At 38.7% G+C, this 24,161-nt stretch overlaps 1 protein-coding gene and 1 long non-coding RNA gene across 9 annotated transcripts in view; one reads left to right on the forward strand and one right to left on the reverse strand.

Moving 5' to 3' along the window:
• The window catches only part of PICALM (phosphatidylinositol binding clathrin assembly protein), a 66,915-nt gene extending 46,698 nt beyond the window's left edge, over positions 1-20,217 (reverse strand). The window contains exon 1 of one of the 6 annotated variants that reach the window (XM_085065969.1): positions 19,809-20,215. In XM_085065969.1, coding sequence (XP_084922095.1) covers positions 19,809-19,938 — 130 coding nt within the window. In that variant the 5' untranslated portion in view covers positions 19,939-20,215. Of the gene's footprint in view, positions 1-19,808 lie in introns of all 6 variants that reach the window. The other 5 variants (XM_085065979.1, XM_085065994.1, XM_085065959.1 and 2 more) reach the window with 5 other exon arrangements.
• Positions 20,218-20,430: 213 nt separating this feature from the next.
• LOC146445030 (uncharacterized) overlaps positions 20,431-24,161 on the forward strand; it is a 51,841-nt gene continuing 48,110 nt past the window's right edge. For all 3 annotated transcript variants that reach the window (XR_014853403.1, XR_014853406.1, XR_014853412.1), the window contains exons 1-2: positions 20,431-21,228; positions 23,655-23,800. This is a non-coding gene — a long non-coding RNA (uncharacterized LOC146445030). The remainder of the gene's footprint in view (positions 21,229-23,654; positions 23,801-24,161) is intronic.

The raw sequence follows: 24,161 nt of genomic DNA on the forward strand, positions 1-24,161 counted from the left end.
AACATTACCAAAGGATAGGTGAGAAAGTCACCAGCAATGTGACCATTTCCCACACAAGGACACATTGTGTAGCAGCTGTTAACACTGACAACCTCAAGAATGTGATGAAAAATTTCAGAGATCAGAAGTCAGCAAGTTCACATCAAATTGGTAAATGATATGAAAAAATGATTGGGTTTATGGCATCAGAAAGTCAGCCACTAGACAAAAAAATTCCTTCCTTTGATTTTTTGTTAGGAATACAGTTACAGCAAGCTTTTACTATTTCTAAACAAATATTGTGGGCTTAAAATTAACACTCCCCCTGCTTCCCTTTAAAGAGCTCATGATCTATATGGCCATGTTGATTTTAAATAGTCCTCTTACAGGTGCTGGGAAAGCACACATGCCTGCCACATCATTCCTTCCCAGGAGGACATTAAGAAGGTTCCACAAGAGCAGAAAAATATGGGTTATCGAGGAGGAGTGGGGAAAAAACAAACAAACAAAAAAAAACCCAAAAATACCCCAACGAAACAAAACAAAACACCAAACAAAAAAACAAAACCAAAAAACCACCAAAACATGTTCCAGTTACACTAACATTTGCCAGCAGATCTTAAAGCAAAGTTTTTCACACTCAGTTTTTATTTTGTTATTTACTGAACTATAAGTGTCTTTTTAACTGGAGTGGTTTGTGTGAAATGTGACATAAAATATTACAAATTTTTTACCTCTGTATATTACTTATCTTCTCTAGTTGTATTTTCTTTCTTAAATTTCTGTAACAAATAATCTTCCTTTCTTAAATAAATTGGGAAGTCAAGATAGTCCCTTATTTTTAAAAGTTAAATATAAAGTATCAAGAAGAGTTTTTCAACTGACTGCTGATGACAACATGTATTTTGCATTATGCAGGTTATTTTTTCTATTCATCTTGACACAATGATTATGAAGAGTTTGCTCTAATCGCTCTAATCTTATCCAGTTACAAAATTAAAATTGGTGTGTATTTGAGAAGTTGTTTCAATTTTGTTTTTATTCTACCAAAGCTCTTTGAAAACATTTCTAGAACATAGAATAGACAGTGTTCTCTAGTATTTAAATACTTGGAGGACTTAACTATGCCATGAAAAGACACTTCTAAAAACTTCAAGAAATCAGAAATGCTACAATAAGAACAAAAGACAAAGATTTTCTGTAAAATCTATAATTAAAATCTACTTCTACAGATTAACAGCTCTGATAACTGCAAACCCTGATACATTCAGATCTGATTCTTCACATTCTAACTGACATTTTAAAAGCAGATAATGTATGCATATAGTAACTTCCTAAATAATTTCCCACTTTTTCCACAGGTGATGTCCTTATTTAAATTTAAATGGGAAATAGGATAAGAAAGTTTCTGGATGGACTTTTCATTATAGAACCAAGCAATTTGTCTAAAAATAATATTCAAAATAGTTCTGAACATTAATTCACATAGGCAAAATTGTAATTTTTTAAAATTGATTTCTTCATCAAAATGATACATTTGGTAACCAAAACTTAAACTTGTGCCAAAACAAAAAAAGCCCAAATGACACATTGGAGTGTTCAAGTGAGACAGAGTGATATTAAATTTCATTCTGAGCCACTCACTAAAGGACATTTAATCTACTGGAAGAATATCACATAACAAGCATTTATTTGAAAACTGAGTGAATACTTCAGTATTTTCCTAATTAACAAAAAATACCTGCATTTGCAACTTAAAGCAAAATATGCTGTAGACACTATTTGTTCTAAATTTAGTTTCATTCCTCTTCTGAATAAGCTAATTTGTACCAAACTACTTTACTAGAAGTAGTTTACTACATCAGACTGCCCTGTGGCTTCACCCAAGTCCCCTTGAGAAAGTGGACAAGGAATGCTGGATCACACATTTTAAAATAAACAATAAAAATTCCCACTGACAATTCTTTCTCTGCAATTAACAGCATCTTAACAGCTACATACACTGACTCAGGAAACAATTTATGGAAGAGTTAAAGAAATCTGAGGAGACTCATTATATTCTGAGCTTTCCATGTTTAAAAAGAGCTATGATTTAATCTAATTTACATTAGATAAGCAGGATAAAAAAATGCAGAATGAAGATTTATTATAATGTTGAATAACTTTCTCTATAGCCAAAGACTTATATTTTCATTTTGTCACGTTACATCTTGCCTTTTTCTTCCAATTCAAGTAAGACTATCATGTTTTCTCTCCTACTTAAAATTGCTATTTCTAATTGGAATTTTTAGAAATTACTTTAAATCTCTATCAGTAACCCTGTGAACTCAGCATTACTGCCTCAGGTATCTCTTAACTCTACATTTTTCTCATATGGCAACACTTTGACTAACTTACTAGCTCTGTTTGAAAACTGTAAAAATGAATTAAGATACTTCCTCCAAAAATACAGTAAAATAAGTTCAGTTGAACAACTGCTTCAATGAAAAATTCTATGAATAACATTAGCAGTGTCTACCAAAACTCCTCAATGAAGCATCAGTAAATGAAACAGCAAAAGAAGTTAAAAACAAGGGAAGCACAACTCAAACCATTATGCAGGTCACAAGCTTTTTCTTCTTTTTTTTTCTTTCCTATATCTTAATTCCTACCTACTGGAATGTACCACATTACCATTTGATTTAACATTCACAGTGATTATTAAAACTTCTCCAGTTACAAATATTGTGGAAATGACAAGTCTGGCTATGTTAGCCCAGCAGAATTTATTTCTCAAGACAGATCTAAACATCACTTCCCTTTAAACTTGCCAAGTACCACCCCCCCATTTTAAAGACTAACATTAAAATACTGCTAAATATTGCCTCAACAGCTCCTGCCACAGATTGTGAATAGAACTTTGTCATTTCAAGTACATTTGTCTCATTAATCCAGAAACAGTTACCACCAGATTTACAGAAGCAGTCAGTGTACCTTGACAGCTCATAAACAAGCTTGAGCAGTTCAGGAAATGAACATACCAATACCATAATTCTTGCTCTTATCTGCTCATGTAATCAGACACATTTCTCCTTTGGAAAAAAATGGCAATTTTAAACTGTTCTGTTCATCCTGTGAAGAATCATGTTACACTTTCAGACAAGAGAAGCTGATTCTCTTAAGCTCAATGTAAGAAAATAACCTGAATCGCCAGATGATCATAGTAGAATAAATTACTTATACAAATTTAGGATCACCGACCTATACAATAATTCATGCTGGTCAAAACCTTTGGATATCATACAAGCTCCAGTCCAGGCAGCTCCTGCAGACTCTTGACTCAGTATACAGATTGTTGGAGCCTGGATCTCTCTAAGGAATGACCTTTTAAAGACATCCAGTTGTGGAACCACTATCAGTGACAATTACTTTTGTTCAGTTTTATAGCTCGTCCTCGCCTTCTGTACATAAGGAAAGGCTGTTAAGCTCACAACTGACCAGACTTGGAGCTAATGAACTTGGCTTCTGTGGCTACTGCTATGAAATAACTCATTACTGCAGTACCCAAACATTACTAGTCTTCAAACCGAACATAATCCATAGCTTAAAATCTTGATGCAAGTTTAACACATCACGTAAGTTCATTTTCTTAGACCAACACAAATTCATAAGATATGTAACTCGTGGGATATGTTCTCATGGCAGCTCATGACACAAAACAGGGTGGTCCCATTCTCTACCTGCGAAGAGGCACACACTTCCTTTGCTTATGTTATGACAGCACCAGTGTACTTCTCTAAGCCATACTAACTAGACAGGGAAAGAAAAAACAAAAACCCACACAAAAACCCCTTGACCTTAGTGGTGCTGGTGGGTGGGATAATGGGCACGACACACAAGGTGATACAACACCACATAGCTTTTTCGTTATCCTACAAGATAAAAAATGGCTCACAAAAGACCAAAACTGGCAAAAGCCACTGCAAGAAGAGGAGATGATGACATGCAAAAGAAAGAAGAATAAAGGGAAAAGGTGAAGTGGACAAGTCCTCCCACTTCCGGCACCAATGAGTGACTGTTACTCTGTCCCACTACAGTTATCCTCTGTTCTTCCAAGATGTCTGCCTTGGCCTTCAGTGGTTACTGTACATATCCGAGGTTCCAAGTTTCCTTAGATTAACATCCCAAAAGTTTCACGGTCTAATGCAGATTAAAAACAGAACTTCCCCTTGTCCGTCTCAGTGGACACTGAATATCCATACACTTCATAAAAAACTTCAACACAGTGGAAAAACTACTATTTTTTTCTTAATGAAATAGTTTTCTTTCAATGCTTCCTAACTTTTCAGTCTTCTTAATTCATCTGATCTCCTCTGGATTCTCTACAGTCTCACTGATTCATATATATAAACATATACATATATATATTTATATTAATGTATATATTTATTTATATAGAGAGTTAAATATAGTGTCCAGCTGGACAGTGGAAATTACTTTCTTCTACAGACATATGAAAGGATGTCCATCTTTCCTACGTTCTCATGCTGCTGGTTTATAATGAAAATTAAATGAGCCAAACTCTCTTGCAGCGCTCCTGCACATTCAGATAATCCTTTTAGACTCAAGTTGTACACCTTCCTTACACATTTAGAACTCTGCAAGCATTCATAGAGCACTACTCCAATTTATCAGTGTAACTTTGTCTTCTAGTCTTGCTCCGAAGAGCAGCTGCAAACATTACCAAGACAATACAATTCTCTGTTGACACATGATATATACCAACATACCAATTATTAATAGAAAGCATCATTAGAACCACCTATGGACATATTCTCCACTCTAAGTACCCTCCAATTGTGGGCAAAGTGATGTAAGCAGTCTGTATTGAAGCAGCATTCTCTTGCTCCACAAAGTTCAACAGCGAACAGAAAAAACACACTTAAACCTATGGCTGTTACCTGTGCAGTTGTTGTAACAGGAGATTTTATCTTTGTTAAAATCTTAAAATACTAATCAATACAAAACTATCTAAAATATATTAGTTACCTTCCTAGAGATTAATTTTTCAGCTGCCACCCACTCTTGAGACTAAATTCTTCCTCAAAATATAACAAATCAACTACTGCTTCATCTCCCTAATACTGACAAATATGCAAGACATACTAAAACTACCGAATACTTTTGCTCCAATTTCAATTCCTACACTACCCTTTAAAAGTATTTTATCATGAAATCTAGTCCAAAATAATTATTAGCTCCCACACATATGCTAGTACACTATTCCCACTGAAAAGTATCCGTAAGCTTAGAGCCTTGATCCTATCTTTACAAACATGCTTAATAAGAAGCCTGTGAATCATATTCTAGAGATGATTCTTGATTAAAAGATGAAAAATGTCTGTATCTATCAGCCAACTAACATGACAATTCTTGCATAAGCTGTACATTCAATCTGAGTATTTAACCCACTGGCCTAATTAAAGCAGGGAGAAACCAATATTCTTTTCCACTGATCATACACTAATTTCAATGCATGCATGAATAAAATTATGAATAGTTCTTTGTTCAACATTGTCAGTATTTCCAGAGTGAATAGCTGCAAACACTTGAGGATGCATCCACTGCTTCAGGTTCTGACAAGTGAGAAAGCAGGTAGGTATTTTAAGGATTCAATATGAGCATGGCTGTTCAAGAATACATTAGGACAGGTAGCTGGGCAGGCTTTGATTTTGAATGACAACCTTTGGTTTGATATTGAAATCAATATTTAATATATTCGTGTATAATATTAAATTACTATATTAAATATTATATTAAATACTTAAGCATCCAATATAATATTTATAGTGTGAATAGCCATACCTAGTGGATGGATGAAAGCACAACGAACTGCATTAGGTGGAACATTTTAACTTTGATGAAGATTAATTACTTTGAAAATTGCATGGCTTGAACACTGCTTTTATATCCTACTGAAAACATGAAGCTATTTCAAGCAGTCTCCATACATGTGAGGTTATCATATGATTTCACCTTACAACGCATAGAGAAGATACATAACATGGTGTATAGATAGCTGAGAGATCAGTATGTGATGCCAGAGATATTAACCCTCCAGTGTCTTCATTTCCACATACACATTGAATGTTACCATACTGTTCCCTCTCTCTCTCTCTGACAGGAATAGTGCCCAAGCCATCTGCCTTTGCATACTGTAAAGTTTTGGTTATAATATGCTCTTAAAGCCCTCTCTTCCTGCTCCAAGGGAACTTAACCTGTAAATATTCTACAGCTATTACATCTCCATACAATAAAAACCAAGTTGTTCTAACAGACATGTTTTTAAAACAAGGCTTGTGAGACACCTGTACAAGCTGCTGTTGTACTGGCAATAGTACACAACCAACCTTGGCAGATTGCTCTGGATACCTCCTGGACACAGGCAAAGTTTGAAAAAATGCCTTACCTGGCAGCTTGCAAGCAGTGGCACAGTAACATTACTGTAGGCCTGTCTACTGGAACAAGGAAACCATTTTGTTAACAGCAGACACCACAGAACAAAAAATCCTCAATGAGCACAACTCTACAGTAGTTCTGCAGCAAGACAACTTCTCTTCTGTTGAGAAGGTAAGCCTTTAATATAACTAGGGCTCCCTTCAGCATCTAACCCTCCTCACTCCTGCAAGGAATTCCTAATCTCAACTTCAGCTCCCCTAGCTCATGTGGCATTCCAATGATAGCTGTTGAAAAGTACACCCAAAGACAGTGAAAGTACCTATCACAGAACCTTAGGTTGGAAAGAAGATCATCTACTTCCAACACCCCACTATAGCAGGGATGCCATTCATGATCAAGCTACTCAAAGCCCCATTGAATCTGGCCTTGAACATTTGAAGGGGTGAGGTATCTACAACCTCTGTGGGCAATGTGTTTCAGTGTTGCACCACCCTCTGGGTAAAGAATTTCTTCCTAGTATCCAATCTTAACCTGCCCTCTGTCAGTTTAAAGCCCTTTCCCCTTGTCCTGTCATTATCTGCCCATATAAAAGGTCCCTCTCTCTCCTCTTTACAAGCTCCCTCCAGATACTGGAAGGCTGCCGTGAGATCTCCCCAAAGCCTTCTTGTGCCCATGCTGAACAATTCCAGCTGTCTCAGCCCATGCCACCTTTCAACATGTGTGACTTCCTTAATCCTGCATTACAGAGGAGCAAACAGAGAAAACGACAGACTTCGCACACAGCACGTTTTGCCAGTAAACACTTTTAGCACGCCTTCTGAATGTAAACATATGTATCTTCTAAATATACAGAGTATCCACACAGGTGTAATTCAGGTGTTTCTTAGATGGTCACCTTCCACATCCCTTTACCCTGAAAGATGCACCAGAAAGCAATTTTGTAGCAGTGATGTACCATCACTGTAGAGCACAGTGAAACTGACCTTCTGCCACCATGTCGCACTGAACAGATCTTCAAGAATAAAAGTTCTCAAGATCTTTGTTATTTTGGAATTAATCACACACATGTAATTCAAATTATTTTCCCTTTGAACAGCAGTGCTTTATGTTTAATTAGACAGTTTAATAGGCAAAACCAAAGCTAAGAGGAAAACCAAAGCCATCTGATCTGATGGCTTCAATTACTCGTCTCATTTCAGTAGCTCAAAAGCCTTACTCACTCCAGCAAAGTTGTTGGGAATATCTGTTATTCTCTCCCATTTTAAAATAAGACTTTGGAAATTAGATTTCCTTCTGAACAAAATGTAACTCTGAGCAAGAATAGCCCATTTTTCCTGAATGCCGTTGGGAGCTGTCAGGAAGTATGTATTTAAGTTAGAAGAATTATGCCTCAGTATTTGCCGACCTCCATCAGAACTGAAACTGCTGATGAAGATGTGTATATCTGATGCACGGTAGAATGTATTTCTTGGTAGGTATCACCCTCTACAGTTTCACCTACAGTAAAGAGCTGTCTGGTTGACTACTAGAAAAAAAGACAACCAAACCCCAGACTCATAATCGTGTGGAAATACGCTTCCTTTTGTCAAGAGTCCATGCTAGCATGTTGCACAAAACAGCTGTAGTGTCAAGAGAGTCCTAATGGTGTGACAGCATCCGCTACAGGTCCTTTAGCCCCTGTAGTACATTGGTTTAAAAAAAAAAAACCACTGCACATTTAATTGCTTTTCATGTACTTACACAGATTTTCAGAATTAACCTGATAGAGGGAAAAAAATTGGGACATTTTTGCACCTAAGAACCAAGAAGTTCAAACCATGTTCTGAAATGGTTTGATTATTACATCACACTCTTTCAACATCGTAGAGATGCAAAAATGATTAAGTAATTTGGGTTCATTTTAATACAGAAAGTATCAAAATCCCAGTACATAAACTTACTGCAAATGGTACTTTTCTAGCACACAATAAATAGAAGGAAGTCCAAATTATTTAGATTGTTTTAATCAATACTATTTATTACAAAACAGTGCTAATGCTTTTCCTTATCAATACGATGATGCTCAGCTATTGCAGAAAACCTCCTCAGATGACAGACTTTAGCCCAGATTCTTACTATGAATAAACTTTACATACATTGTACTACAGTCCAGCTATGGCAAAGACAATAAAATCACACAGCTACTGAGTGACAAAACAAAACACAGATTTTACAAAGGAGCTGTGTTGAGGAATACTTTTATTCTTGTAATTTCTATAAAAGAAGCTGGCCAACCTCAAAACAGTAACCTTCAATAACTAAAATTAATAGTAACTAAACTGAAAAACACTTGCCCAAAGTTTGCTTCAAAAACTTCCTTGCCAAATCTCAGTTAACAGACCAAGGAGGAAAGAGGAAAAGACTGTTTGCCTAGTATATAATACATTTTCTTAAAGAAAAAAAAATCCTGACAAATTATCTGCATTATTTGAATGATCAAAGCAGCAAATCCTCAAACTTCAAATATTTATCATTCTGTGAAAATCAAACACCCTCCTTCTCCTACAAAATGACTGGCAGAGAATCACACAGACCAGCACAGGTTTACACAGTTGGGTCCTTGAGCTGGTATCTCAGAGATCAAACAGGCTAAGTTTTGTACTCCCTGGTGTTATACCAAACAGTCTGAACACACAGCTTTGCAAATGTGTCTGAGATTTATCTTTCTCCATTCCGAAAAACAAAAAAATTACTCTGCACACCAGACATTTTTATATTACTTGTGTCTACTCCTAAGTGAGACTAATCTTCATTTTTACTATCAGGAATAGGAGAAAGAAATGTAACAAAAAACCCATGAAACTGGTCCTTCCATGTCAGTGTATTTGGTGACACGCTAAATTCTAGTAATTTTGGTTAAAAACTGTCAGTTCTTCATAAACTAACATTTTTTTAAGCAACAAGTTCAAGACACATGGATTTAGAGCATTCTTGCAGCCATTTTAATGCAAGCTCCATTAATTCCATGCCATCTATTTCACTTTTTGTACTTAAAACTAGGTGAACTCATTAAAGGAGATCTATTACTGATCTGTTACTTTCATACCTTTTCTTTTGGCCAAAATAGGATTAGATTCTGACATGAACTCCTAGAAAACTGGATAAAGCAAGTGCCAGAGCTAAAAAAAAATAAAATTACCTCTCTACCCATAAAAATAGAGGTATCACCACAAAATTGTTTCAACTGACATTCATGTACTGTGAGTGTGCAGCTCTTCCATGAAGGGAGGCAGTCAAGCAAAAGTACAGCTAAATTCTTCCATTCTATTAATAGAAATGTTGGAAATGCCTGCCTAATTTAGCTTTTACTTCCTTTTTCAATTTAGACTAACATCTCCCATGAGATATTTGGAGCTCTCTGACCAAACAAAACTCACCCTCGCTCATCCCAAAAACATCTTCAGTGCACATTTGAATAGCACCTTTTACATGTCAAACGTGTCAAAGCCACTCAGAGTAAAAATTTTAAAATATACTGTGATATAAGTTAGGATGGTGCAGGAACAATCTTCCTTTAACATGGAAAGTGAAAATCAAGCTGAATTTTTCCAGGACCATACTCTAAGCTTTACTGATTTTCAGTAGGTAAAGCAAAGGACCCTTACAAAGGGGAAGACACCCTCTTAACAGTAACACTATTCTGTCTGAGTTACATAATCCAAATCAGTTTTTTCCCCTCTTTCCTCAGTTTTAGAGACTGCTCCTGAGCACTTCATTAGTAACCACGGGGTCATCAAGTTTCACAGAGTCTCAGAGCCAACACAGAGTTTCAAACTCTTAAGTCTGAAACTAGATGGGTAAAGGGAAATTGTATACAGAAAGAGCTCCTCATATCCACAGCTTGCAGATGGGAATTTCTCTATTTACCATGAACAAAGACATGTCCCTATCACAAACAGCCTCTAATATAAACTAAAGCTAAGAGAAGAAGTAAATAACATCTGCCTTTTGGTTTTCAGTAAAAGGAAAGAGACCTTCAGCCAGATTCTATCCTTAATTAATTTTAAGGATAGAATCTGGCTGAATCTGACTGTTTCATAAGAAAAGCTCAAAAAAGACAAAAAAATAGTTATTCCATTTGTTTCAAAGTAAGGTTTGTTCACTGGTTAAAACCCCAGAGAGCTAAAAGGAATACAGAGTTATAGTAAAATTAGGTGTTAAGACATCTTGTGTCAGCCCTAGTATAGACCAAGAGACTGACCACATTCCTTTCTACAAAGACTCCTCATTAACAGTTTAAAATAAGGACAAAAGCATCTCCTCCAACTCACTGTATTTTACTTACAGATCATTAAATATGGAGAAAATCTCACAAACTAACTGCAGGTAAACAAAAAGCAAAAAACCCCAGCAAAGTAAGAGAGAAAACCAGTCCCTAGAAATGCATGAGCTTCAAATTCATAACACTGAAATTCCAACTAACTGTGCTGTTCCCTAGTATTGAAGAACTTAACAGAAAAACTTCTTTGTATTTCCATCCATTTACACACCAAATTCAGCACTGAAACAAACTTCACATATTTCAGATTTTTCATGCAAAATAACCTGCTTGGAAATTGAATTAATTTATGTTAAATTTGATAGTCTTAGATGATCCTACATAGTGGCAAAGCATTTCAGCTGAAAAGGTCCGGAAAAAGGTTTGGACTAGCTTCTTATACACTATCAAGAACCTAAAAATAAAATTCTGTATCCAGACAATCACTTTTCCTCAAAGCCCAACTAACAATGTGTTAGTCCCTGTGTGTCAAACGGCTTACAGCTAAGAGTTGTGCATCCTGAGCTTTTCCATTCAACAGCTAATCAAATGCAACAACTCACTATGCATTACATATCCTTATTAGAAATAACTACAGCCCAAAAATGCAGAGGTGTTCATATTTGGTTTCCATTTATTTCTTCCTTTTATTCCTATTATTAAAATCCACTTCACATTTATTTTTGATACTCTAAATTTTATTCTGCAGTTCTGTACTGTAACACTCACAACTGAAATGAAAACACTCTAAGGAGAAATAATCCCTAATGAATTCACAACAGGCTATTAATATATAACAGAAAAACTGATGTAAAGGATAATCAATCCAAATTGAGTCATATGAATAAAAACCAGCTGATCAGAGCATGTCTATATCAATGAACACTAAGTGACATGGACATCTAGAAAATTAATTAAAAATTAAAATCTACCTAAGGATTCCAGTATATTTCTGAAGAATAAAGAAATTAGCTTGTCAAGAGAAAAAAAGAACTCAAGTATATTTTTCAAAAAGACATTTTTCTTTTTTATCTGCAACTAGGATTTGAACTAGCTGTAGTTCATGATGAATAGAAAGTAATTGCAAATAAAACACCTGAATTTCAGCTCTAAAACTTACAAACTGATATAACCACTTCTGTAAATATTAAACTTAAGTGCCCCTTGTAAGACAGGATGAAGGCATTTCATGAGTAAGCAAGACTTGTGGAAGCCAGCTTTACATCAACCCAGAAATGAAGAATTGCTTTGTGAACTACAACTGTATGAGGGTGCAATACATATTCAAGTGAATACTCCTAACAAACTGATTTTTAAATGAAAGTTACTTTTAATCTGTCCATAATAGCATATAGGCTGAATTATGAACACCAATGGCTTCTGGCAAACAGAAAAGGGGACAGAATTAAACTTGATCAAGTAACACCACTATTCCCTGTATGGAGACTTAACCATCACAACACTCAAACAAGGTTTTACACTTCACATAAAAAATAAGGTCAGATCCAGAATACAGAGCTGTTGATCAGAAAAAACTCAGGAAGTTTGAAACAGGTTGCAGTGATGGCTGAAACTATTATGGTAATAATGGGCAGGGAGAGAAGGAAAGGGACTAAATCAAATTCAAGTGTGACCCCTTTTCCAATTAAGTATTGACCCATTTGTCTGCAAGAGCAGAGATATCAGCCAAATAAACGAAGTGCAACTGCAAACAAATGTCGGTGAAACAAGGTTGCAACTTCTGAACCTATGGGAAGAAGCTGGGAAGAAGCTGGGAAGAAAGGGACATAACAAAACTAAACCCAAGACAAAAAGCACAAATGTGAACAGCAAAAGACAAATACAGAAACACTTCCATGTCACTTTACAGCTCAGTATCCATCCCAGAAAAACCCAAACACTACCAACAGCAAAGCAAGTTACAAGTGGCCCTTAAGAGCACCAAGGACCATGAGGACACACACTTCTACAGCCAAGACATTCAACCTTCTCATGTGGACAATAGAGCACCCAATCACAGAAAACCAGAGCTGCCCTAAGTGGTTTTACTGCCAGATTGAAGGCAAAGAATTTTTTAAAAAATTGAAAATAAATACTTAAAACACATTTACTTTTGTCTATAGCTTTGTAGCCCGAGTTTAATTTAAAACTTTGAATGTTACCCACTCTGGGTCTGAAATCTATTTTACTATGGTAACTTCAGAAACTTATGCTGCACAGATGAATACCAGTGGGTTGGTTGGGTTTTGTTGGGATCACTTTTCTTTTTCTTTGTACAAAAGTAATTGAGGAATTATATGAACCTCATTATCAGCTTTTTATAAATGGATAAAAGAATATCCTTTTTTACAAGCTATTAACATGGAAAATTTGTTTATACACTAATTATTTAACTAGGAAACAGTGTTATTAAGGATCCACAATGTGAGCTCTAAATTTTATTAAATTAACTATTCAGAAAATCAAGAAAGGTTACAAACAATACAAACACTTTGTGGATGTCATAACACATAGTCAGCAACTGGAATAGCCGAGCTACATGCTACTGCAAGCACCATATTTAGAGTAAATATGTGAAATACCAGAGCAGTTTCAACCCATGCAAGCTTCTCACTTCCCACATCAGCGAAAGAGTCACTCCTGCTAGAATGGCACTGCTGCTGGAGCATATGAATGTTGTGACTGAAGGACTGCTTGCTTGGGAGGAAGCAATAAAGGAAAGCAAGCAGAGACTTCAAAAGTATCTTTTCAGAAGAAAAGGAAAAAGGAATAGATGTGGAGAACTTCTTTGTGAATTAACACAGGTATGAATGAAATTATATAGGAGAGCTCAGAATGAGTATAATCCCCACCCTGTGAGGTTTTTTAATTTATTTTAATTTAGACTACTTATGTCATGACCTGCATAAAATTCTCAGTATTTCCCTTTATGCCACCACTGTTCTCTCCAGTAAATTCTCTTATGCTTCATTCTGTGAATTAACATGCCCAAGTCAAATTTCAGTGTAGATCTTGTAAATTTACACCCTCTCTTTTGAGGTACAACTTACAAAAGCCTAATTTACCCTTGTATAATATTGCAAATGATCCAGATAGGCATTACTTTAATAAAGCTCCTTTAGCAAAATAGCACAGGAGATGTTTAGTCACAATCACAAAATCCAGTGTATTTGCTAAATCTGTATGAAACGCTTAACTTCATTAAGTTATTCTCACACAGTTAAATACAGCTTAGTTCCCTAATTTCTCAAATCCCAATACCCGATTTGATACATACTACTCATAACTTGGATTTACTATTAGTAGACTTGAGACTACCACACCTTAGCACTGAATTTGCTAACATTGCTTTTAGGTTTAGAAACTACCAGCCAATTGATAAAGCCTGATATAAGCTAGGGGTGAAATACAAAGTAGAAGAATATTTCTTCTTCAAGTTTTGAAGGATACAGTTACTTTGAAGTTACTAAGAGTTTATAACCTGCCCATGCACGATCATGTTTCACAATGGAAAAACCAGCCAGAAGAGCAAGGAAAACATGAAACCGAACAATTTTACAGCAACAAAAACTTCTTTCCACTTGACTGCATTCTTTTTTGTTAGTTACTTGTTGGTTACTTCTAATCGGCTACATAAATAATCAGTAATAAAATCTCTCTCATACCCAAGTCTTTGCAAGATAACATTAAGCTCCGAAATACAACTACTCTCAGAGATAAGATTTCAACCAGCAGAAAACCTAAACGGTAAAATTCACATGCTCATGAACAAAAAGCAAAGTCTGAAGCAGAAGAGTTTGCTAAAATACTCAAAATACATACTTGAGATTATTGCTTTAAACTTCTATTGCAGACTATTTGAAAATATGAAAAACTGCCCCAGTAGAAGGCTTCAAGACTTTACAAACAAGTAATTTACAATTCTTACCTGATTTCTGCTATCATGCTTGAGAAACAGTTACTTCACAGTTCACAGAAAACAGAAGTGCACATATCCTACCAGTAGTAAAACAGTGTGCTATTTTAAAAGCATTAATTGATGTGTGAGATGTTTAGAGTGAAAGTATTGTAACGGTATTGAGAAATTTCAATTTAAGAAAGCTGTTTAAAAAAATAAGTGAACTTTACTAGAATTCTACCATCATCAATAGATCATGTACTTTACATAAGGCAACATATGCAAAACACAGGAAGCTTTAAATTCCTGTTGGATAAGTAATCTCTTGTATTATTATGCAAACTACCATTACTTTGTTAGTCCAGTCATTAGGGAAAACTTCAAACTTTCACATCTACTGATTTTAGGATTAGGAACTGAAGACTGAAATAGATCATTAGGTCACAGGCTGAACTGCAAAAGAATGCTTCTCCCAAGTGTCACTTTTAGAAGATGCAAGAGATGACTGCACTGTAAAAAAACCCCAAAATAATTTAAAAAACCAAAAAACCCTCAACTAGAGTTATAGCCCAAAGTTACATGACACCTGAATAATACCAGCTAATAGGAAACAATAACAGTATGAAGATTCACAGGAAGCTGATTGCAGGTGTCCTACAGCTTCTCCTCCTTAGCTCCTGCCTCTTACTTCATCTGAAGTAGAATACTGCTTCAGGCTAAGTAAAATAAAACAACAGCTGCACAACTAAATGGCTATTCTTTCTGCAAATGAGCAGCTGTGGTAGAAAATTGTCCCTCTGGCAGCCAGGAGTAGTGTGATAGTTCTCATACTCTACTAAAAGGAACGAACAAATATTCCAATGGAATTCTAGTAAAAAGTAAGAAAGTTGGCTAAAGAAGAAATGATGAAGGAATCACAGAAAAACTCAAGAGAGAAAATTGAATACTTCAAAAGAAAGTTATAATAATGCAATTATCTGTATTTGAAATAATTACAGTTACAAAGAACATTTCTTAGAAAAAATAACAATGTATTGCCTCCAGAAATTTAAGTCAATTATAGAATGGGAAACAAAGCCACAAGAAACATCAGGTGATTCTGCCAAAAGCAGAGAAAAAATATGAATTTGTTGAAGTACTGTAATACCATAAAAGGAACATGGATAATCTGTTTCTACTGGAGAACACAAAAGTATCCACAGAGCTAGGAGTTAATTCATGTCATCACCCAGTTAGTTACATTTTAGCATGTAAAGGCAAGTGAACACTTACATTGCTGGTTTTCTCAGCTTGTCTACAAATCTCTTGGATGATACAGGGAAAAGCAATGATCTTTGTTTCTCAGTTCTACGAGTTACCCTCTTTGTAACATCTCATTTTGAAACAGAAGCTGTCCCCAGCACAGATGTGAGTCAAGTTTTTATCTGGACTTTTTTCTATCCTAGTAGTAGCTTCCAGACAAAACAGAAGCAGCTGACACTAGGGACTTAGGAATTAAGTTCCCAACAAGCTCCTTCAAGTTTACTTTCACTTCCACAGCTTCTCACAGACATCTACCCAATACTGGGCAGGGTTTTGGTTTACTGTCTTCCTTAAAAATACATATTTTCTTTCACAATAAGAAATCAAGGAAATTACACTCTGGTTTAATTACAGAGAGATTTCCTGTTAAGAATGGATAATTACACCATCGCAACTTCCTTCCAAGTCATCCATCCACATTCTCCTTTAAAGAGGGCTACTCCATTAGCTACAAGCAGATAGGGTTACTATGTCACGCTCATTCAAGAGGCCAACCCTAAATGTGCATCACAACAAAGCTGTTTCAAGCACACTCCACAACATGCACATGTACACAAACGTTTTGATGCTACTGAGCCTTGGCACTACAGAAGTTTCACTGAAACCAGTGAAATCTACTTGGCATTAGCTTCAGGTATTCCTAATATTAATGTATCTTCAGGTATTCTTAATATTAATTATTCACCACACATACATACACAAGCACACCTTCCCCTCAGAATCATGTAAAGGAGGAGTGAAACCTGACAACCAGTTTTCCAGCACCATTTATATTCAAACAACCTAAAGCACTTGTTCCAAGCATCACTATCCAGCACTCAACATGGGGCCAAAAAGCTAACTAGAAAGAAAGGGTTGTCCCAATCTCAGTGTGCAAGTAAACCCACAAACCAGTTTACAGCTCCCACTGCTCAGATAGGTGTGAAAACTGGAAGAAAGCCAGAGTGAAACTAGGTTTTCCATAGAAGAAATGCATGAGCAATGCTTGGAGGGTTCCAAGACTATTAAACCTGTCAGATTTCTGTAAAACAAGTAATCCAGAGTAACAAAAGCAGCACCTAGATTATCAAACAGAATCTTTAACCCAGCTCTAAGGCTGAACCTTCAAAACAGAAGAAAAATAAAATATCATTAATTCAAGTATACATCCTCAAGATGATATTATTACCTGTCATAAACCATGTCCACTTGTAAATCAGAAGTCTTCCTCCCTCAAACCAAACAAACAACTAAGGTCTGTAATGGCAGACAAAGAGCATTCTTTGAAGTAGATTATATTTTGGTCATCATGGGCTAAGAAAAGAATGCCTTTTTACCTTTGTTTATGATAACCATCATTGAGTGAAATACAGAGGTAATATACAAACCTAGGATGGAGAGCACTTCACTTTTGAAACTCCATACACAACCAATAGCAAGAAAAATAGGGACAGGAATAATCATGTGCATGAGTACCTATGTCAGATTTCCCTCCATTTATATGAGTTAACATGAGGCTGAGCTGCTTAAATGTGCTCATGGCAGCTCAAGCTTAATGAAGAAAGAATTTCAGTAACAGGACAGTCAGAAATCTTGAGATTTGTACAAGATATACAGAGACCACATTCACAAGAATGTATGTCATGGTCACAGAAAATGCTACAAAACTCAGACTGCATTATAGTATACAAAAACTCATCCATCCAGGACACAATCTATAGCAAAGTGAGTTTTAACTGTGTTATCATAATAAACAATCAGAAGAATATTTAGGCAACATGCTGCCTATGAAGGCTGGTACATTAACTGCCATTCACAATGAGATGTCAGTTCATAGGACTTCCCTAGTTAAGCTGTTTGTTGTAAAAGGAAAATATCTACAAATAGTTCAGGAGTGGGGCTTGAGTCACAGCTTATGTAAAAAATATTTATTTTAAAGCATACAACTATAAAGGATACAAACAAAGAAAATGTTCAAAATACAAGACCATGTGTCATTTCCTGATGCCAGGAACAGAGACTTCTAACAAACATATTACGGTAGCATACAAAAAATCTATTTTAACCATTAAAAAGAGGGAGTAGCAGCAAAACTAACTAAAAAAAAAGTTTGCTTTTCTCTGACAAAAGAGTTCTCAGACAGAAGGATAAATTAAAACTCCTGACAGTCTCAAGTAGAAAAAGGAAACACAGACATGGTCTTCTCATCCAGCAACTACCAGACAGCTTTCTAAAGAAGTCCAAGCACCCTTCTGCAGCAGCACCCTAGAGGTCTCAATTACGCTGTCCCGCAGCAGCTCTGTTTGGAACATCACCCTTTTACACATCAATGTTCCCCTGAAGAGCAGTTTTCTGGCCAGCTTGATGTTCTTTTCCATAGAGCTTGTACCACAAAATAATTCACCTCGTAAATGTCTTATTACTGAAACCGTACTTTTAGCACTATTATAGGCTAACCCTGACAAAGTTTGTTTTCCAGAAAGCCTCACTTCTGTTTTGTGAAATCCAGTAACATCACAATTTCATACATATGCCATATGCCAAGGTGTTTTCTCCACCTGCCAGTAACAAAAAAAAAAAAATAAGGCCACTCAGTTATTATGATCTTCAGGCAAAAGATTAAATGAATGAGAGAATACCAAAAAGAAACAGAGGCAGCTGTTCTGGGACTACCCTAAAAAACTGACCACAGCTCCTCTCTCAGGTACTTGCAGAACCTTAAGAATTTCTTAAACCTTTAACACAGACACGGTTTGGTGGAAAGAAGAAAGAACTACAGTACAATTAATCCTACTACTATCCTCTAGTGTTCTCATTTGGATACAGAGCAGTTCAGAAGGCACAAACTCAAGACACATGAAGACTCGACCTTCTCCTCACAGACGTGGGTGGGAGGAAGGGAGAAAGCACACATATAGAAGGCACAGACACACAGATCTCTCCAGGATCTTTCATTATATATTTGGGAAAGTGAAAGGGAGTGGGGCGATGTCCTTAAAAGGCCTAGAATAAACAAACAGATGCAACATAATCAGGTATTCAGGCCAAGAACTTCCTCAGTCCTGTGACCTTATGGCTTAGTGGGAGACACACTAATATGAACTTTGGTGCTCATCATTCTCTTCATAATCACCTGGACTGATCAGAGTTGATAAAGAACCTTTTAAGCCTTCCCACCTTTGATCTATTCTTAATAGAAGCTGAAAAATGGCCAGTCCCTGTATGGTACTGAAGTTCTAAAGAAGTCCTCTTAGATACATCTTCCCAACAGAATGAGTCAAACCAGAAAGAAGACTAAGAACATCCTTACTGAGAGAGATTTGCCCCTCAAACACTCGTTTCACATATTTTCCTATCTGGAAGAGTTACATGATTGTTAGAGAAGGATTTTTTTTTTTTTCATAGTAGACTACCTGGAAAATAATTAAGATAACTGATCATCTATTCCTTCCTGAAACTCCTGCACCTCCCCTGGAGAATGGGGGAGTGTTGTCCTAGCAAGACACAAATGAGATCAAATAGTAAGGAAATTGCAGCCCATTCCTCTGCCTGGCCTCCGTGCTCCTCTCTCCTGACGAAAGGGGTTTGGGGTAGGTGCTGTCCTTCAGAAGCCCACATTGTCCGGGGCCCTGTGCATAGCGAAGCGCTGGCAAGGCCCCTCTTGGATAGCAGATACACCGAGCAGCCTCTCCCAAGCTCTCCATCGCCACGTCCCCGACCCTACGCCCCCGCCCTGCGGGAATGCCCTACGCTGAAGCCCTGAGCTCCTCCGCCTGAGGAGGCTTCCCGTCCCCACGAGGCCGGTGGGATGGGCGGCAGCCCCGCAGCGGGACCCCGGGACAGGCCGGGCAACCCCGCTCCTCGGCGGGACGCTCGGGGAAAGCCCTCGGGCCGCCGTGCCCTGCCGGTACTCACAGTCCAGGTGTTTCTTCTTGGGGCCCATGACCTCGTGGGTCGTGGCCTTGCACACGGTTTTAGAGACGGCAGAGCCGGTCACGCTGTGCTGCGCCGCCGTGATGCGGTCGGTGAGGCTTTGGCCGGACATGGCGGGTTCGTCGGCGGCGCTGGAACCGAGCGCGGCTCCGCTCCCTCCTCAGGGGCCGGGACGGGAGGAGTCGCCGGGGGGATGGAGCTGCGCGGGCTCCTCACCCCGCCGTGCCGCAGGCGGCCCCTGCTCCGCCCTCAGGGACGGACCTGTCACCCGAGCAGGGACCCCTCCTCCTCCTCCTCCCGCTCCCCTCCCCCGGCCGCCGTCCCCTCCCCCTGCGCGCCCGCCCGGCCGGGGACAGGGACACGCACTGGGCGCCGCAGGAAAATGGCGGCGGCCGAGCTCCTCCTCGGGCCTTGCCGGGCCTCTCCCGCGTCACGTGACCGGCCGGCGCCCCGCCCGCGTGACACGCACCGCCCCCCTCAGCGCTGAGGGGCGAGAGCAGGGGTGCCTGCTCAGGGCGGGAGCGCTGCTCCGGGATCCATTCCCCCGGGATCCATTCCCCCGGGATCCATTCCCCCGGGATCCAGTCCCCCGGGATCCCTTCCCCCGGGATCCATTCCCCCGGGATCCAGTCCCCCGGGACCCCATCTCCTGGGACAGCCTCCCCACGGGACATTCGGCGGGTCCCTGTTCGGGTGCAGCGCCGGGTGAAGTCTCCGCGGTGCGAGTCGGGGGTGTCCGCCCGAAGGATGTAATTTTGTATTTCTCAGCCTGGAAAGTTTCTGTGGAAACTCCTTTGGTGTCGCCTTAGGCAAGGGAAAACGCAAGGGCAAAAAAAAAAAAAAAAAAAAATCTGTTCGCAGGCAGCGAGGGGTTCGGAGGGGCTGGTTGCTGCCATGGGGCTTCTCTGAGTTATTTTTGTTTGAAAGCTCGCCAAACATTTCTCGAATGTACATCACGGCCAGCGTAATAACCCTGGTGGTTTTCAGGTCTTTCATGATTAGCCTCCCACTGTTCTGCTACCAGCTAATGCTTCCTGGACTTAATCGGTGGCTCTGTCCTTGGCAGCCTGGGATTTTGTACGAAGCCACTTGGTTTCTGTTCATAAAAGTTAGAAACTTCCTAAGGTGCCTTCTCCCAGCGTGGTAGCAGCAGCTGTAAACCTGGTTACCTGTATACCCAGTGGCAGACAGTGAGGAGCTGCTGCTTGGCGTCCTTACCTCCCACCACCCATTGCCGAAGTGCTGTCCCAGCCTCCCAGCTATCTGCAACTTCCATCACTCCTTGCAGCAGCGCTCTTCTCCTCCTCCCCACACACACAGCAGCGAATAATACAGCAAAACCACAGGATTCCAGCAGACAAAGTTCTTCCTCTCCCAGAAGTGCCTCCTCAGGAGCTGTCTTGTAAGTGTCCCCACATCCATGAAGCCACTGAAATATTTATTGGGCAGCTTAAAGACAAGCAGTATACAAGTGATACTCAGCTCTGTCTGTTTGACAGGATGTATGAGCAAGATTATCTGTTTATAATGCGTAAGGAAAATTGGTGTCAGAGGAAGAACATCTGGTGAAAGCTGAACCCAAATAATGCCATTTGTGTGTGTGTAAGGAAGGCTTGCAACATGTAGAACTTGCTTTCTTCAGAATGCCAAGCTCTTTGAGGATACTATCGTATTTGTATTTCTTGGCTCTGAACTGCTTTAGGAGTCCCAAAAATCCATGCTAGGGAAATAAATCACTGTTGTATACAGCAGCAGACTCTGGCATAAGACAGCTTTAGCATAAAGCTTCACACCATGAAAACACAGAGGCTGCTATAGGCTACTGATACAGAAACACACATTGGTATTTTTTATGCCAACTTCAGCTAGTATCTGGACTTCAACAGCGCATTTCAACCTGCTTTTTGGAGAAATTCCGTAGAATTGGCCTGAATAAATTAGGCTCCATCAGTTCTTCTCTGATGGAGAGTTCCTGTCCCTTTCTCCAGGAACCATGAAACTATCCAAACAGAGGAAGCTTGTGACTCTAGGAGTTACTGAGACCAGATTTGGACAAAACATCTCATTCCTAAGGGAACAAAAAGTGACCTTGATCTTAGAGGTCCAAAAATAAATTTTTCCTTTTTTTCAGCTCTTCTTGTGCACAGAAACCTCACAGTTTTACTCCCCAGTTAAAGTGATGGCAAAACATATTTTGATAATTGTTTGTTGTTTTTTAATTGCTTGGGAGACACTTGATACCATTACAGTGTGGAGCTTGAAGTACTGTGATAGATAATATCTGAGCACCTCCCAAAGATTTGGAAATTGAAATCAAAATATTATCTCTTTTCCTTTCCAACCTGAAGAAAACAAGTTTGATTAGTTTATAACTCATTTGTTTTTGTTTGTGTGCCTGGGTGTGCTTGAGAATGAAACGAAAAAGGAGTACATATCTAAAGAGAAACTACTGCAGAGATAGGAGTCCTATATTTAGTGAAGCAGCAAACCTAAACAACATTCTTTTCTCTTGTGAAAAGTTCTTCCAGAATCTGGATCTAGCTCTTGTGAAAATGCTGTATCTTGCATTCACAAGCTCCCCAAAATTGTCATTATTTTGCTGGTATTCAGCTATCCTGGAAGGACAAACAAGCTAACAGAGCTGTTTCTTCCCACGTGTATTGTATAATGCTGAAAACCATGCCTCAGCATGACCTCTGTAATTTATTATGTATATAATTTTCTTGCAACAGTGTCATTTCCACTCTGCGAGGTGCCTGCCACATTGTAATGCCTGCAGTCCTCCGGGGTGATTTGGTGTTCCCAGTGCTGCTGGCATCCATGCCCTCCCTCCTTGCTTCATATTACTGTACCCTATTAGGAGAGCCGTGGGTCGGGGGCACTATTAATCAGAAAGAGCTTCAGATCTAAACCAGGTGTTTTGGCTGAATTTCAGGTCTACTATAAATCAGCCCATCTGAGGCACAAAACTAGTGAGGAACAAAGCTGAGCACACGCAGATACACTGTCACAGGCTCATTATCAAGGATTTGAGGGCATATCTGCTCACAGCAACAAAAAATCCCCATCAACCAGAATTTGGGAAGCTAAGGGAGCTAGTGAAGAAAAGTTGAAGAGAGGGCATAAGCTTGAAATAGGGCTGGGCGTTGGAACAGCTGAAATTCCGCAATGGTAAGAGTGATGGGGCAAGGAGGCAATGGGGAGGAAAAGCAGAGGCAGCAAAGCCACCTGAGTAAGGTTGGGAAATGCCCTATCAGTGTTGTATAAATGGTTTGGAAACGAGCTGCAACCCAGATGTTTCACATGACCCATTTAAAGGATCAGTGTGGTTTCATTTACTTTTAAGTGTTATAGTATTTTCCCCAGCTTTTCAGGGAAGGTGATTTTGATGTCAGCCCCAGGAATTCAGTGTCCATTTGAGAGGACACAAGATACAGTATAGATTGTAGGAAATAGAAAATACCAGCTTCCCAAATGTAGCTCTCTATGACATTTCTCCATGTCTGTGGCCACTATATGGTCCATTTCTTGTGCACCTCTGCCAACAGAGAACTCCAGAGCAGCTGCACAGCTAGAATGAGGCCACTCATGGACAATATGCAACAATCTACAGTTAGTGATGCGCTTTTGAGCAGCCTAATTTTGTCAAGCCTGGTAGAACTCTGCCCATTTAACTCTGGTGTGACAAGTTCAAAACCAAGTTCAAAGAGTTTGGCAAAGATTTACCCAATGTTGTTCTTCTGGGACTATAGTAAAAATACAATATAATTTACATCACCATAAGAACTTAATAAAATAATTTTATGGACAATAATTAATGTTTTCCAGCAACACCTCTAAGAAGATAAAGAAAAAGAAATTGGAACAAAGAAAAATTATGGTTAAAATAACAGTGGCATAGTGAAATGAAGTAGTCCAGGAGTGTGGCTCTTGTTACTCATCCATGCTGCCAACAAGACCAGAAGCCAGCAAAGGTAGGCAAGGTGGCCCCATTGCATGGCTAGGAGGCAAGGTGGCAACAAGATCATTGAGCACTGCTGGAATATTGCAAAATAATCACAAAACACAGTGGAGTTAGGATACTTTTTAAAGTGATATATCCCTCTTTACTACTCCAAGTGTGCTTGTTCACGGGTTTTCCTTTTGCCTCTTTTGTATCCCATTTGTATGAAATGACATTTCTGGTCCTTCAGACTTTTAGTACTCAGCTCCTTCCTTTCCTAATGATCATTATTTCATGTCATTCCTATTTCAAGTACATCACCCTTATCCATCCAAATATCCACCCTGAGTCTATCCAGAATTTTTCTGCTGAAACAGGAACATTCAGCTCTT

Source organism: Lichenostomus cassidix, chromosome 1 (assembly GCF_008360975.1).
Source record: "Lichenostomus cassidix isolate B80296 chromosome 1, HeHo_3.0, whole genome shotgun sequence".
In the NCBI taxonomy this organism is placed as follows: Eukaryota; Metazoa; Chordata; class Aves; order Passeriformes; family Meliphagidae; genus Lichenostomus; species Lichenostomus cassidix.